The sequence below is a fragment of the Eleutherodactylus coqui genome, chromosome 1, assembly GCF_035609145.1.
Source record: "Eleutherodactylus coqui strain aEleCoq1 chromosome 1, aEleCoq1.hap1, whole genome shotgun sequence".
Classification (NCBI taxonomy): domain Eukaryota; kingdom Metazoa; phylum Chordata; class Amphibia; order Anura; family Eleutherodactylidae; genus Eleutherodactylus; species Eleutherodactylus coqui.
In genome coordinates, this window is record NC_089837.1 from 154,501,521 (window position 1) to 154,518,363 (window position 16,843).

The 16,843-nt window shown below is 42.9% G+C and overlaps 1 protein-coding gene across 3 annotated transcripts in view; it reads left to right on the top strand.

Annotated features, from left to right (window-relative positions):
* FGF12 (fibroblast growth factor 12) overlaps nt 1–16,843 on the top strand; it is a 457,953-nt gene that overhangs the window by 300,743 nt on the left and 140,367 nt on the right. For all 3 annotated transcript variants that reach the window (XM_066602030.1, XM_066602036.1, XM_066602023.1), the window contains exons 2-3: nt 87–197; nt 4,475–4,578. In XM_066602030.1, the coding sequence (XP_066458127.1) occupies nt 87–197; nt 4,475–4,578 (215 nt within the window). The remainder of the gene's footprint in view (nt 1–86; nt 198–4,474; nt 4,579–16,843) is intronic.

The window sequence follows — 16,843 nt, forward strand, 5'->3', positions numbered from 1 at the left end:
TTCTATCCTGGTGACTAAGCATTCTGTCCCATGCACAATCACTGAGCACAGTTCTAAGTGTTGTATTGATGGGATTTATTTTACAGAACCCCAGCTGAAAGGAATTGTGACAAGGTTATTCAGCCAGCAGGGATACTTCCTGCAGATGCACCCAGATGGCAGCATTGATGGCACTAAGGACGAAAACAGCGACTACAGTAAGGAAAATCACCCTTTTTATCCCAATTATAAATCATGTTTAATGCCTGTTGAGTTTCCTATCTGGGACTTGGTTTGCACAAATCTCAGAAACATATTTCTTACAGAACAGCTGTTCACTGCAGCATTTAACGTTTTCACTGCTAGAATATGGTGATTAATTACTCTGTTTTAATGAATTAACTTTGTATCTTTCTCTTATAGTCAGGGCACAAGGTAGGTCCTATCCTATCTTTTCTCAGCCATATTATTAACAGGCGAGAATCCCACTAGTGAAAAGGAAACCATTGAAATCAATGGTTTAGTTTTGATCATCACGGCCACATAATGGGACTAAAACATGTTTGTCTGTTTAAGCTTTAAAGATCACAATAGGTTTACCGCGAGTCTGTGGTTTTGTGAAGGGATCAGCCAAGTAGCTTTAACGGGTGAAGCACACTGAAACCATGTGCTTCGTCTATAAGGGTATGTTCACATGGGCAAATTCTGCAGTATTTCTACATCGAAAACAGAGTACAAATCCTCCCCCTTGATGCAGACCTTTGACTCGAACTCCGCTGCGAATCCACAGCTGATAGTGTTCCCCTCACCTCATAATGCTCATGTGCAGCGTCTGAGGAGCAGGCTCTCAGCTGAGGAGACAGCTGGGTCATGGGGCTCTACCGTCCCCTCCCTAAGGGTAGCTCGGGACCCAACCTCATTACCGACAGAGGGAGACCACAAATTAGTAACCGTGGTTACTTGTAGTCCTGTTTGTCACTCGTGACGCCAACATTCCATCCTCTGCAGTGGATCTCTCAGATGTCATATCGTAGAATAAAGTAGTCCACACACACAGAGTGTCTTTTTTGGACAAGGACAGGGAACGTTTGGTCCTGTCGTTTACTTAAACTTATGTCGCAAACAACAATAAACAGTTCTTACAGTGGTGTCAGAGAGAATTCACGGGCAATTGTACATCAACAGTCGCAGGTATCTGTAGGAACTCTCTCTCCTGATAACTCTCTCTCTAGTGTCAGTCACTCACTTGTTCATCGCTCTCTGACGGTTTCTCTCTCTCTCCGGACACACACGGTTCTCACGTGGCTCTTCCCTTTTCCGGACTCATGCATTCCTTATGGCTAGTGGCTATGGGGAGTATCTCAGGAAAGGATAGGCCCAAGTGGGAACTGTGGACCGCCTCTCGGCCTCCTCCATGTCTCCCTTCTCTCACTAGCTTTCACTGGAACGGGAACCACTCGAACTCTCTCCAACTACTGGGCTGGAACCTCTGGAACTCTCTGGACTCACACATGACTATACTTTTATACGACACACAGGACAAAATGATACGTTTTCCAGACATGACTAGACATTAACCCTTTCATGCCTGTAAACTTCCAATACACTTAAACCTGATGCATTCCACATTTAAGACAGTGACACTAGACAGACAGAAATCATGCATTCGGAGGTGCTTGAGGGGACCCCCCAAACTCTGGGCCACTACACATGCTGTCATAGCGCCTCTGAAACGCCACAGTCTATAGCGAGCGCCAAGCAGCTGGTCACGTGATGCTACTTCCGCTTGATCTGACCAGCAGTGCTGCTTTCTCTAGAGGTTGCCTGGTGAAGGGGGTCCTCTGACGCTGTAGCTGCTAGATTCAGCCACAGTTACACAGCTGCACCAATCTGCACCAATGGCGTTTATTTTGACTCTGTTTCATTTGGGGAAATGTTGCATGCGCAAAAAAATAAAAATGTAACAAGGCCTAATTGATGTCACTTTTTCTTCCACTGTCTCCTGGCAACATGCATAGAAAAATGCAGTGAATACACAGGTAGCATTCGTTTTCACTGCATTTATTCTCACTCTCATACGGCAGTTTCAGATATCCGTGTGCGCAACTACGCTCGCTGGTATGGGGCATAAATGCACCTGAACAAGCAAGATTTCTTCCCCTTCACTAGCCGTTCAAACTCCACACCAGAGCGCAGGAGTTTGAAAAGAAAAGCCATGGGAAGATAGATGCTGCAGTATTTACTAAGTGCGGGGAAGATAGGGCAGGTCCTATCTTTTCACGGCCGTACAATTAATGGTCAAGAAAAGAGATGGTGAAAACTAAACCACTGAAATCCGTTGAAATTAGTGGTTTGTATTTGTCTTTTCATGCGGCCGTGAAAATCACACCTGCATAAGGGGACAAAACCAAGTTCGCCTGAAACTACCCTCAGAAACCCCCCAAAAACATACATTGCGAGGAATACGTTTTTACTGTATCTATTTGTAAAGGACAGCGCAGCAGACTATGTAGTGGAAGAAAATATGCCGATGAATATTGGCCCAATGTATCCCAAAAGGAGACTCGTTAGGCGTTTGCTGGGTGCAGTGGGCTTTATAAATATGTTTGGCGGAAGACCGGAAAAACAGAAAGAAAGTGTAAACATAACCTAATTTCAGTATAGCATACACCAAATTTATCAACAAGTCACTCCCTGCTGATGAATCTCCATAGCCTTCAGTTCGGACCTGGCATTGTTGTGCAAAACTTTCTTTTTTTTAAGTAGAAAAGCAATAGAAAAAGATGCTAAAACCATGCCCACCTCTCCCGACACATTTGTATATGTCAGAAAATGTCCTGGAGAAGCTCCATAAATGTTCTATCAGCATGGACATTCTACTTTTGAATGTATTTTATGCTAGAAAATTGGAGCAAACACATAAATAAACGTGCTCTAGTGTTTTCGGAGTAATTATATGACTATAAGCAGATTTAGTATTAGGGTGCCTTCACACTGGTGAGAAAATCACACAATGCGAGAGTGAGTAGAAACGCAGAATTGTGGAACCAATAATTTTCAATGGTTTCATTTTACATTTGCGAAGTTTCCACTCATGCCATGTTGAGAAAGAATAAGTTTGCGGCATGTCGTTTCTTTCTGCAATTTTTTTTTATCTCCAATGTTTTCCTATGAAGCCCATTTTTATAACATCACAACTCAATGGAATACCCACGGCACAGCCACAGCTGTCATTGTGGCTTTGCCGCGGATCTGCGGGAGAGCAGGAGATTTTAAAAAAAGAGAAAGCACATCCGCCGGGCAGAAGAAAAAAGATCCGGCCGCGACGGGGGTGAGCCCCGCAGCATACGGACAGGGGAGTAAATGTCATTGCTGACTTCATGACTGCAGGCACCGGTGGAAACCGCTGCAGGATTCCACTCTTGGAAACCGTGCGTGCCCGTGGACATGAGGCTTAAGAGAATAAAAATGATCGTGTGATGCATTGGATTCCAATACATCAGTTCAGATGGCCACTTTTAGGGTGCGTAAAAATTGTCAGCCGGAAAAAATAGAGCATATGGTGCGTATTCTGCTTGGATGTTTTTATGCCGAATGGAAAAGATAGATCTGGATCTACCTTTTCGGCCGAAAAATGACAGCTGGTCCATAGACTCCTATGGGAGCCTTTAAGAGCTGCCAGGAAAGGGACATGAGAGGAAGTTTAGCAGCGGCTCCTTCACACGGGCGGTGCTAATGTCCTGCCCCCTTCTCCGCCCCTTGCCGGCTGTTGGCAAAGGGAAGGGGCGGGACGGGGAGGGAGATTAGCTGCTAAGGAGCTGCTGCTAAACTCCCACCCACCTCCCTTTCCCGGCAGCTCTCATAGGCGTATTCTGGATAAAAAGGTAGATCCAGAGCTATTTTTCCTGGCCAGTGTAAAAACAACTGATTGGAATTCGCACCGTGTGCACTATCATTTCCGGACCATGGTTTTATGCACCCGAAAATTGGCCATCTGAACTGATGCATTGGAATCCAATGCATCAGATGGTTGCGTATATCGTAGATGGTTGGTGAAAACGCGGCCAATATATGCTCATGTGAATAAGCCATTATGGTGTAATCAGATGAAGTGGTAACAACAGCATGCCCTTTTACTGCTCTTTGCCGTGGTTTACCACAACCGTATTAAAAACTATGACAAATCAATTTTAAATGCGGTTTTAACCGCACATTAAATGCAGCGCCTTAGAAATTAAAGCCCAGCAATCCATTCCCTTGGTCATTTGGATTCTTCATATTAAATGCTGGTAATAAGCTGTAATACTGATGTGTGGTTTTCACATTTTACATTTTGTCACCGAGATTCTCCAAAGATAATTCACACACACAAAATAACTAAATAAGGGCTCAAAGAAATTATGTTATTAACCTAGATTATAAATGCTAATTAGATTATTAAATGAACATTAGATTGATGGTTATCTCGCTAAAGTTTGTTTTATCTTCACTCCAGCCCTCTTCAATCTAATTCCTGTGGGTCTCCGAGTGGTTGCGATACAAGGAGTTAAAGCAGGACTCTATGTGGCAATGAACGGCGAAGGATTTCTCTATAGCTCAGTAAGTCTGCTGTTCTCGCACGCTCCATGTATATATTATATCTATGTATATATTATATAGTATTAGAAAAAAGCTACTAAATGTTGTATGTTGAAAACTGGGAAGCAAATATTTTGTAAGAATCCATTCTACAAAATCTCTCTGAATGCACAGTGTAATCAATTGGTGGAGGCAAAGTGGAAATCAGATGACGTAGAATAGACAAGAAGAAAATGACTTGATTTGCTTTGATGTGTGTATAGTCAAGAAGTGATTGAAGGTAAAACGTTGGATTTTGTTGTTGATATGGAACTATCATTGAGGTGTACTGATAAACTGCGGTCGGAATCATTTACCTAATCTACTATGGGTCTTACTTTATAAAAAAGTTTGTCATTTTAAGAAGAGTATCGTCCCGCCAATATGTGAATGAATTCATTATTTCATCACTTTTTTAATACTATTGCACTGGCTTTAAGTTCCAAAGGGCTATAGAACTGTTCTTAATCCTGGTATACCGGTTTCAGCAAATACACTTTATTGCTTGTATGATCAAAAGTTTTTTAGACATACCATTTACATATTTTGTCCCGTATACTTCCTCGATCCATTCTTGCATACATTAACGCAATGGCAAACTTTATTGTTTACCTCCAGCAGCTAAAATCTTTCCTGATCATTGAATAGACTCACAGTAATAAAGTGTGCAAGGGGTGGACAAAAATATGGAAACACCGTACGAAATGCATGCCTTAAGTTATACGGGATTATACATTATATTTCGATAAGACATGTAGAGGCCGATTTTAAGTGGAGTCAATATGACACAGATGCTGCCAGGCAGAAGTGAACATTTAAGGTTCCATTGGTTAGGGGTTTGAGCCAATCAGCTGCTGTTACCAGCTGGCTCCCAAAACCACCGAGAGCAGGGCAAGAGGTGAAGTACACACAAATTTGGCAGGGAAGCTCTCAGCCAATCAGGGGGCAAAATGGCAGCTCAGTGCTAATGATTAAAATTCTATTCATTTTGTATGGTGTTTCCATATTTTTGTCCACCCCCTGTATGTTCCCACAGTTGTAGGGGCTGAGCACCTACGTGCCCATAATATCACTAGAACATATTTTTATCGATTGGAAACGAACACTGAAGGCTTCTGTGGAATGATTGGAAGCAGAGATCTTGAAATTCACAAGGAAAGTATAGTGAAAACTGTAAAACGTTTCATAGTACAAAGAATAAAATGTATTTAATGGAACCGGAATACCATTTGAATTATTTTAGTTAATGACTGGCACCCAGACATGTGCAGGAAACGCCACATGTGTTGTGAATGCTTTAAAAGAATAGCGTTCAAAAATAGAAGTTTCCAGGGGTTGAAAATCCTTTTTTATCAGATAAAACATATGATGATTTCCACTCCACTGCTCGGTGCTTTACATGTCTTCATGAAAAGTTAGACCTGAGATAGCCATGATGCTTTGCAATTAGTTCAGTGTAATAGCTTATCTGAAAGAGCACGGAATTGTAATGTATACTGTGCTGTTGCAAGAAAAAGTAAGTGAACCCCCTTGAAATGACTTGATTTCTGCATTGATTGCTAATAATACTCGCCATTATTGTTCTCCAAGTCACAATTGTAGACAAACACAGTATAACTAATTTAACAATACGCAAACAGTTTGACCATCCATGCATTTTATTGAGAAAAAGTAAGTGAACCTTTGAATTTATTAACCCTTCTATCTCTCTTTCGATCTAAAAGCCAATTAGTCCTTTGGAATTACCTGCGTTTCGTCTTTGTTTAATAATATAATGTGGTCTGATTGTTATATAGGTCACAATTATAGATATACACAATTTAAGTAAACTGATAACTTCCATTCATGTCTTTTAGTTAACATCCACATGGCAGGGAAAAAAAGGAAGGGAATTTAACCTCTTAACGACCTATGAGAGATATATCAGTCTGGGGTCGCAAGGGAAGATACGTAGCTAGCTGGAGAGCCGAGCCTACTTCATACTTGGCAACTAATAGCTGTTTGTGACACATGGGAGCTGCCGGCAACAGCCGCAGTAAGAGATAACTCTGATCGTAGCCGTTTAACTGTTCAAATGCCTCAATCAGTTGAGAATGAAGTGTCTAAGGAGCTGGCTGAAGGGAATCCCCCTATGGCATCCCGTTGATCCGTCCAATAGGCAATTGTGGGGTGCCAATGAAATTCCATGGCAGCCTTATGAAGGCTCCCAGTCCTGACATGGGTTACAGCCTACTAAATCCCATATTAAGACTAAAAGGTAAAAATAAGTTTAATTAACAAATGTAAATATCAGAAATTTAAAAGGTTGACTTCATTTTTTTTGTCACTATATCTCCAGGAAAAACTGAAAATTTTTGATCTTCTAATACTCTTAAAATTACCTACAGTCTTTCCTTCCTCCTGGGTTAGTACAATCATAATGATATCAAATATATATAGTTTTACTTTTGCTACTTTAAAAAAATAAAATATATATTTGGAGAAAAGTAAATTATTTTCTGACATCCTCTGACAGCCATAATGTTTTATTTTTCCATCGATATAGGCTGCATGAGGGCTTATTTTTTGTGGGACCTCCTTTATTTTCCATTGGTAGTACTGGAGTTTGTGTGACTTTTTAATTGCTTTTTATTACATTTTTTCTTGGAGATGGTGTGACCGAAAATGTGCAATTTGGCTTTTTTTTTTACTGTACAGAATAAATAATGTGTTACTTTCACAGATTGGACTTTTACGGACTTGGCGACTCTAAATATGCTTTTAGCTTTTTTTAACTTCCTTTATATTTTTCCAATAATTCAAAAAAAATAAATACTTTACTTTTTTTACAACTTTTTTTTAGTCCCCATAGGGGACTTGAACTTGTGATTGTTTTTGATCACTCATACAGAATATTGTTATACCACAGTATTACACTATACCACATTTTGACAGGCATTTATTTAATGAAGCCGTTCAGGGACCCCTGAGCAACGATCAGGACATTTAATTGCTGCTGTCAGAATTGGCATGTTTATTTAGAGGCTTAACAGCCATGATTAGCAGACAGCTAGCACCTGCCTTCTATGGATCAAGATCGCCTAACAATCCGGCTCCATATAAACTCCGCCCACCCAGGATGTAAATGTACTTTAAAAGGTTAAGAAAATAAATAATAACATAGTATGCTAGGCTTAAGGCTGCATTCACACGAACGTATATCGGCTCGGTTTTCACGCCCAGCCGATATACGTCGTCCTCATCTGCAGGGGTGGAGGATGGCAGAGCCAGGAGCAGAAACTGAGCTCCCGCCCCCTCTCTGCCTCCTCTCCGCCCCTCTGCACTATTTGCAATGGGGAGAGGCGGGACTAATTCTCGGCCCCCGTCCCACCTCCTTTCATTGCAAATAGTGCAGAGGGGCAGAGAGGAGGCAGAGAGGGGACGGGAGCTCAGTTCCTGCTCCTGGCTCTTCCATCCTCCCCCCCCCCCCCCCCTGCAGATGAGGACGATGTATATCGGCTTGGCATGAAAACCGAGCTGATATACGTTCGTGTGAATGCAGCCCACAAAAGACAATTGTCCATCTAGCTCAGCCTGTTTCCACCCCACATGTTGATCCCCAGGAAGGCAAAAAAAAACAATGGGGCAGAAGCCAATTTACCCCATTTTTGGGGAAAAAATCCCTTCCCAACTCCATAATAACAGTTAGAATAATCCCAGGATTAACATTTGAACGGTTCCTACCTGATTCCAAGTCTGGCAGATCCAAGATCAACAGTTTTCTGTTGTAGAAAAAACAAGAAGCACTCTGGTACTTTTTGTATGCTATTATATCTAATGGCCTTATATCTAATTCCATGTTTTCACCCTGTTTGCTGAGTCATGTGATCCTGCAGTGACCCCCCTAGTGGCTATTTTAGTCTCCATAGTAGAAAGTGGTCACCATCTCCTGGTATGACTCCCTTCCAGCTACTTGCAATCATGTGTTAGTAACAGAAGAACACTCACCCCATCCCAGTCATTATGTTGTAGCATGGGGGCGCAAGTAGCAGAGCTCATTTCGAGAGTAAGAAACAAAGAAGACACCCCAAAAATAGCTACTGAACAGAAAAATGTAGGAAACGGTGTTACAGTAACTAATGCTGGGAATGGCGAGTAGATATTATTATGTAATTACAGTACCATATTGGGTTTAATTGAGCAAAAAAAACTCCACCAAAGTACTTCTTTAAAGATCAAGGGGTTGTTAGCGGTGAGATGCTTACCGATGAACACGTTATTCGCTATCCTGTGGATAGGGGATAACTTCTAATTGTGGTGCAACACCTTTAAGCTTTTATGTGAATGTTGCAAGATCTCTTTTCCAAGTGGGATTCGATACAATGCCCAACAGAACATTTAATTTGTGCACATAATTTTGGTTCTATTGCTATGGAAACAGCTGGAGTGTAAAGAATTGAAATGAATGTTCCCTGCTAAATATCCATTTTAGAAAATTAACCACTATATGTTGTAGAGTCATTACTTGCCTGTTCATGTGCCGACTTTCCACAATATAATGTTCTCTGTTCTTTCTCTTGGCTTTAAACACTTGCCTACCACAAATGAGATATTTTAGCAAGAACTGACTTGCTCCTATTATTATTTACTTTGTTTCTCACAAACAGTTCCTTTTTATTACTTTATAATGGACAATGAAATGATCATGGTGTTACATTACAAATCAGCCATAAACGAATAGCAGGCTTGGTATTATTTCATGTGTGCGCTTAGCCTAAAATTACATAATCACTACAATCACTTACTTTAGGGCCAATTCAAATAGCCATATTTGTGGGCCATTTGCTGACTGGGTTTTGCATGGCCCCATTATAGCCTACGCTATCCATATAAACTTTTCAATAATTTACTATAGACTGTAACATATACCTGTTAAAAAGCCACACAAAGGATGTTGATTATCTTTACGTGTAAACGCTCAACATTTGAAAGCAAAAAAGTTGTTAAGTCGATCGTTCGTTTGTTCAAACGACAATCGCTGCGTGTAAATGGGGCTTGTAAAGAATACAAAGTGCAGCAGGTTTACTTAATTCAGCATTCACCACACTAAAGTCCCATTTACATGCAATGATTGTCCTTTGAACGAACGAACAACTTAATGACTTTGTTGCTTTCAAATGCTGAGCGTTTACATGCAAAGAAATTTGTTTGAATTCCTTGCCATTTCCCTCGTTAGCTATGTAACACTGTATATGTTTGCTCAGGCGAGTTTATGCAAAGAATCTCTGGCCAGGAGGTTTTTAATTAGTGTGAAGAAACAGCCATTGTCTGCTGCGGCATGAGCCATTGTGGTTGGCTGGGCAAACAATCACCCCTCCCCTCAAGTCATTTGAATGAATGCCGTTTAAACCTAATGACAAGCGAATGAACTAATGACTATTTTTATGCAGGCTAAAACTAATTGTTGCATGGAAATGGACCTTTAAGCCTGAGGGCTCTTTCACAAGGCCGTAGGTATTTTTATGTGCACCCGCCGACGCCATAAAAACATGTGAACGAGCTCACAAATCTATCATTTGGGTGCCCGTTCAGACAGCACAGCCCCGGCATATATACGCCGAGGCCACAATGCCGCTGAGCGTGGGGAGACAGTTTAGCTGTGTCCCCCTCCCCTCCCCCTCGCTGGCTCTCCTTCTCTCTCCTCCCCTCTGCCTGTTTGCAATGGGAGGGACGGGACGGAGGCAGAGCTAAGCTCTGCTCCCTGACCTTTGTCTGCAGCCAGCAATGGGATGGGGCCAGGCAGAGCTTAACTCCACCCCTGCCCCACCCCGTTTATTGCAAACAGCCGGAGGGGAGGAGAGAAGAGAGAGGGAGTTAAGCAGTCACGCTGCTAAACTCCCTCCCACCTCCCTTCTCCAGCCGCTGTCATTGGCTCCCATAGGAGCCCATGCAGCGGCTGACGTATAGTTCCAGGACTATCTTTACAGGCTCAGTGTAAAAGCGCCCGGCGCTATATTGGCCAGGCTGGGCGCTTTTACGCCGCGGGAACACGGCCATGTGATCTGATACCTTGGAATCCAGTGCATCAGATCGTAGCATATATCGGCTGGCCGTGAAAACGGCAGCCAATGTACGCTCGTGTGAAAGAGCCCTAAGAAAGGAATCTATGGAATCTTTTTGATTTTCATAATTACAGCAAAACTGCAACATATTAAGGACAATTACAAAACTTGACAAAACTACAATAAATTGGACATAAACCAACTGATCCTGAGGGCATGGTTGGATGTTTTTACCTCGCATGCCCCAGTCGTCACCTCAGAACAAGCCATTGCGGTAGATTTGTATTGAAAATGATATTTAATTTCATTTTTGCTGAGAAAAAAAAAATAGTTTCTTGCAGTCTGCTAACTCCATTTTTCATTAATTCTCTGAGCTATTCAATCAGTCTGAGTGAGGATGGAAGCACTCATCTCTAGAGGAGGCCTGGGCCAGCCAATGGCATGAATTACTGCTCTGGCTCCATGGTCCTTCTCAGCTTCAGATGCTGCTGCAAAGACCCCGATTTTCAGGTCTTGTTTTGGGTCTAAATTAACTTAGGAATAAGATTTGAGGTCTGATTAGTTTTTAGACAAAAATCACTGAAGCAGAATGAACACCAGATGGCCAATTTGGATTTGTCACTGTAGGGTTCGAGGAAATAACTTAAAATATAACTTTTATTAAATATTGCATTAAAAAAGGAACTTGATATACAAGTTTCCGGGAGACACACAAGAAAACATAAAAGAATTACTCCCCAATAGGTAATCCCAGAGATATTGTATGATGGGAAATACCGTATTTACGGGAGAGTAAATAGCTCTAATTTAGAGAAGGTATGTACTATGGCTTAGACAGTGATCAAAAGCTAACTTCCGATGTATTTAGTATAGCTATAGCCGTTTGATTGAGGGGTCAACCAGACTAGTACATTAAACTAATCTCAGAACTGCATCACCATTTCATTACCAAAACCAATAAAGGAGGAGTTTAGTCAGGTGATTGCGTTCCAAGAATGAGGAATTTCATAGAAATCGATAGGTTCGCTTGGACGAAGGACATAGCACTCTTTCTACGTAAAATCAGATGGAGAAAGTTTTTTGCCGTGCAAAACAGGGGAAAGTTGAAAGAATTGGGCTTAGAATCTGATGACTTACCTGGTCTGGAAGCTCTTGAAGCTCTGAAAAGGGACAGTACCAGGAAAGAAGGGGAAGGCCGTTCACTGAACTCAGAAATAAGAGTACAAAAAATCCACCGGCGAACACCTCTACACACATCGATATCTTTGAAAAAATCATTTTCAACGAAATAAGAGACGCTGAGGTTCCTCAGAGAATTAGAAACAACCTTACCCCCGATGAATTAAAGGCTCTGGAATTATTAGAAAAAACGAAGCCCTTATAATTAAACCATCGGATAAGGGGGGTAACGTTGTTGCGTTGGATAGGTTACAGTATATTTCGATGTGCAAAAGGATATTTGATGATCGGGATATATATCGTAAGTTATCATCAGACCCGACCGATACTTTCCTGACAGATCTCAGAAAAATCCTACATCAGGCCAAATTTTTGGGTTGCATCAATTCCTCGGAATATGACTTTCTCTTGCCATCACATCCGAGGATCTCTACCTTTTATAGCCTGCCCAAGGTCCATAAGGGTTTGGACCCCCTAAAAGGCAGGCCTATAGTTTCGGGGGTAGAGAACCTCACACAAAATGCAGGTATTTACATCGACCGCATTTTGCGTCCATTCGTGACGGCGTTACCATCATACGTCCGTGAAACTACTGATGTATTAAGATTGATTGATGGCATCCACATCGAACCGGGCACCCTATTGGCTAGTTTGGACGTAGAAGGGCTGTATAGCTCCATTCCCCACAATATCGGGATTGAAGCAGTCGGATATTTTCTTAAACAGAGAGGGAATGCCTTCCTACACCATAATAAGTTTGTTCAAAACCTCCTAACTTTTGTACTAACAAAAAATTACTTCCTGTTTGAGGGCCATCTATTCCACCAGCTCAGGGGCACCGCGATTGGGAGCCCATGTGCCCCATCTTATGCAAACTTGTTCCTGGGCTGGTGGGAGACACGGATGGTCTTCACAGAGGAGCATGCCAAATGGACGGAGAACATTCCGCTTTGGCTGAGGTTTATTGATGACATCTTGATTCTGTACAAGGGAACTAAAGATTCATTCACGGAGTTTGTTAACATTCTGAACATTAATTTAATTAACTTCAAACTTACCATGGAGATCCAAGAAGATTCCATTTCATTCTTGGATGTTCGGATTAGCAAAACAGCTGATGGCTATTTGGAATCCTCTCTCTATAGAAAACCGACAGGGTCCAACAGTCTCTTGGCCTGGGAGAGTGCCCACCCCTATTTACTTAAAAATGGGATACCTAAAGGGCAGTTCCTGCGCCTAAGACGCAATTATTCAAACCTAAAGGATTTTGAAACCAAAAGCACGGATATAAAAAAGAGATTTGCGGATAGAGGTTATCCCAGTAACTCCATTGAAACAGCATACCAATTCTCCAAACAACAGAGTAGGCCAGCATTGTTAGTCCCAAAGACAAAGAACTCCGATAGTCAACTGCGTATTATATCTACTTTTGACAACGGAGTCCCTTACATGCGCAGCATTCTTTCCAAATATTGGGGGATCCTTCAAGAAGACTCAGATCTTAAGGCTATACTACCTACGAATCCACTCCTTACCTTTAGAAGAGGTCGCAACATCAAGGACAGAGTAGTGAAGAGCCACTTAAAGACACCACTATCTGAAAATTGGCTCACTGCATATAGACCCAAGGGCACTTTCCCTTGTTCTGATTGCCTAGCATGTCGCAACATATTAAAGGGAGACACGATCACCAGTGCCTGTACAGGTAAAACTTACACGTTAGAGAGTTCTTCAATTGTCGTTCCTCCTATTTAGTCTATATGGCAACATGCCCCTGTAAGAAGAACTATATAGGGAAGACAAGGCAGGAATTTAGGCGTCGGATCCTTGCCCACGTGGGCAACATCCGACGGGGTGACAAAACGCCTGTGGCAAATCACATGAGAGATTACCACGGAGGTAACCCAGACGTTCTCAAATTTCAGGGAGTGGAGTCCATCAGGAACTATGGAAGGAGGGGAGACCTCGATAAGAAACTCCTTCAAAAGGAGTCACAATGGACTTACCGCATCGATTGTCTCCAACCAAAGGGCCTCAATGAGAGCCTGTCATTCGCATGTTTTCTTTGAATCTGGACTAAACTAGGTCCTACCTTCACATCTTTCATGAGTTGAGCGAGTGTCTATAGACTACTAGCCTCTTGGATCACCATGAATCCCTTGGCGGATACTTTAAAACATGGTTAATGGGCGCCAATAGTGCGACCACTTCCCTCTAGTATTGTTTACATAGCCATAATGGAGTGAGAATCCGATTGGTACTTGCACCAATAAATCATAGATAACTCCATTAAAAGAAAAGAAATGAAATGTACACGCATTTTATAGACTATAATTTTGTCTTGTAATTTTTGATACACAATAAGGGCTTTAATGGGCCTCTTTCACTGCATTTATTAAGTGGCTGGCACTTTCTGTGCTAAAGTGTCACTAAGCACGATGTCCATGTACTTTGAAACCTTTGATAATGCAGTTATTGACATATGGATTACCGCACTAACCAAGAACCTGTCTCTTGGTTCCGCCCCAGCCGTATAGAACCACTCTAGGCTTACAATGGAGACAAAATCATGACGACTTACTTCAGTATAAATGCTTAAGCATTGTCCTGTAGATCGCCGTCCAATAACTCTGTCTCAGTATCGGGCCATACTAGATGTGGTATCCATATGACTACACAGGCAGGGAATCTATGCTGCCCACTCCACGCCCCTGTAAGTGTGTCCGGTCACATGATCGGGGATGCGCCTGTTGTGCCCGGTCATGTGAAGGGTGATGCGCACACGTGACCGTGCGGGGTGTACACAGACCCTGCCGTCCTCTCCATACAACGCGCTGACGTCATGCGCTCGATCACGTGTCCAACTCCGCACACGTGATCACGCGCTGACGAAAGACGCTGGACCAAGCCCCCTAGCAACGGCATGTTTACATTGCAGCCGTTTTCATGTAATACAAGGCTCGGCGCCGAAATCGCTAGTGGCTGCAAGGAGTTAAAGATATCTAAAGAGTGTGCATACATCCCACTCCTGTTCCCGGGCTCCTATTTATCATTCTATATGTGTGTAAGTTATATCTACTAGGACACAGAACGTCCAGGTGGGCGGAGTTATAATCTGATTGAAACTCTATTGGCTATGACATCACACAATGTAATTGGGGGAGGAACCACTCCACTATTTAAACCCCTCTGAGACACACAGTGGGTCATTAGCCACCAGCCTACCACAAGGGCTGGTGCTGCTACGATTCTGGTCTTTATTATTTTAAGGGGGAATCTCTGGGGAATCTTTAATTCTTCTGAGTGATAGTATCATCTATCTCTCCTTTATATTCCTTTCAGCTACAGCTTAGTTTGTGCTACTGTTTAGCAGTTGAGGATCTCTACTATTCTTTTGACGTATTGCTATGGATATAGGTTCCTGATGACGCTGCGATAATTGCAGCAGAAACGCGTTGAACCGCGTAAATTGTCGGAAAGCAACGTCTTAAAGGGGTTGTCTCGCGGCAAACATCAAAATTTTACTTTACCCCATTCCCCCTGTCACCCCCTGGCATAAAATAGCAATTTAAAGTGGTTTTTAAGCCGCTTGCTACTCACCGATGTGCTGAAATGTTTTAAAAATCTTCTGCCTAAGATGGCCGCCGGTCCTTTCCCAGGGATGCACTGCGGTTTTCTCCCATGGTGCACCGCGGGTCTTCTCCCATGGTGCACCATAGGCTCTGTGCGTTCCATTGCCGATTCCAGCCTCCTGATTGGCTGGAATCGGCACACGTGACGGGGCGGAGCTACAAGGAGCAGCTCTCCGGCACGAGCGGCCCCATTCACCAGGCAGAAGACCGCACAGCGCAAGCGCGTCTAAAAAAGCAAGAAGCCAGAGAAATTAGACGGATCCATGGCGACGGGGACGCTAGCAACGGAACAGGTAAGTGAATAACTTCTGTATGGCTCATATTTAATGCACGATGTATATTACAAAGTGCATTAATATGGCCATACAGAAGTGCTGAACCCCACTTGCTGCCGTGAGACAACCCCTTTAAGCCTAGGGTCACACGGGGCGGATTGCCGTCGGAAATCTCGCGGTTTGGCCGCAGCAAAAACCACGAGATCTCCGCCGGCAGAGCCGCCGCGGTTTAAGCCGCGGCGGCTTTGAAGCGGTCCGGCCGCTTGCTCTTCCGTTGCGGCCGGCGCTCCCATAGAGGAGAGCGCGGCCGCAGCGGAATGAAAAAAAGAATGAGCATGCTGCTTCTTTTGAAACCGCGGCTGCGGCGGCCGCAGCCGCGGTTTCAACCGGATTTACCGCAGCGGATTAGCCGTCCCGTGTGGACGAGGTTTCTGAGAAACCTCGTCCACATGGCTGGCTAATCCCGGGCTTAGCGGCCGCGGGCGGTTTTGCCGCGGGCGGATCTGCTGCGGCAAAACCGCGGCAAATCCGCCCTGTGTGACCCCAGCCTATGTCCTCTACATGCAGTTTATGGCTGTCTTTTGTCAATGATGGACTATTGATATTGTCCTCTTTTCTGTAAGGAATCCACACAAAGTGCTTTTCAATTCCTGTCAGATTGTGACCAATATAGGGATTTATCTACATCCCGTGCACTTTTTATCTGAGAGGATAAGATTCCTTTCAGCTGAAATTTTCGCTTGGTCTCAACAAGAGAGTGTACCAGGAAGGGAATCTATACTTATCCAAGGCACAAATTAGACCAAGGAAATTTCTATGAAATTCCTCATTCTTTGAACGCAATCACCTAGCTAAACTCCTCCTTTATTGGTTTTGGTAATGAAATGGTGATGCAGTTCTGAGATTAGTTTAATGTACTAGTCTGGTTGACCCCTCAATCAAACGGCTATAGCTACACTGTATACATCGGAAGTTAGCTTTTGATCATTGTCTAAGCCATAGTACATACCTTCTCTAATTAGAGCTATCTACTCTCCCGTAAATACGGTATTTCCCATCATACAATATCTCTGGGATTACCTATTGGGGAGTAATTCTTTTATGTTTTCTTGTGTGTCTC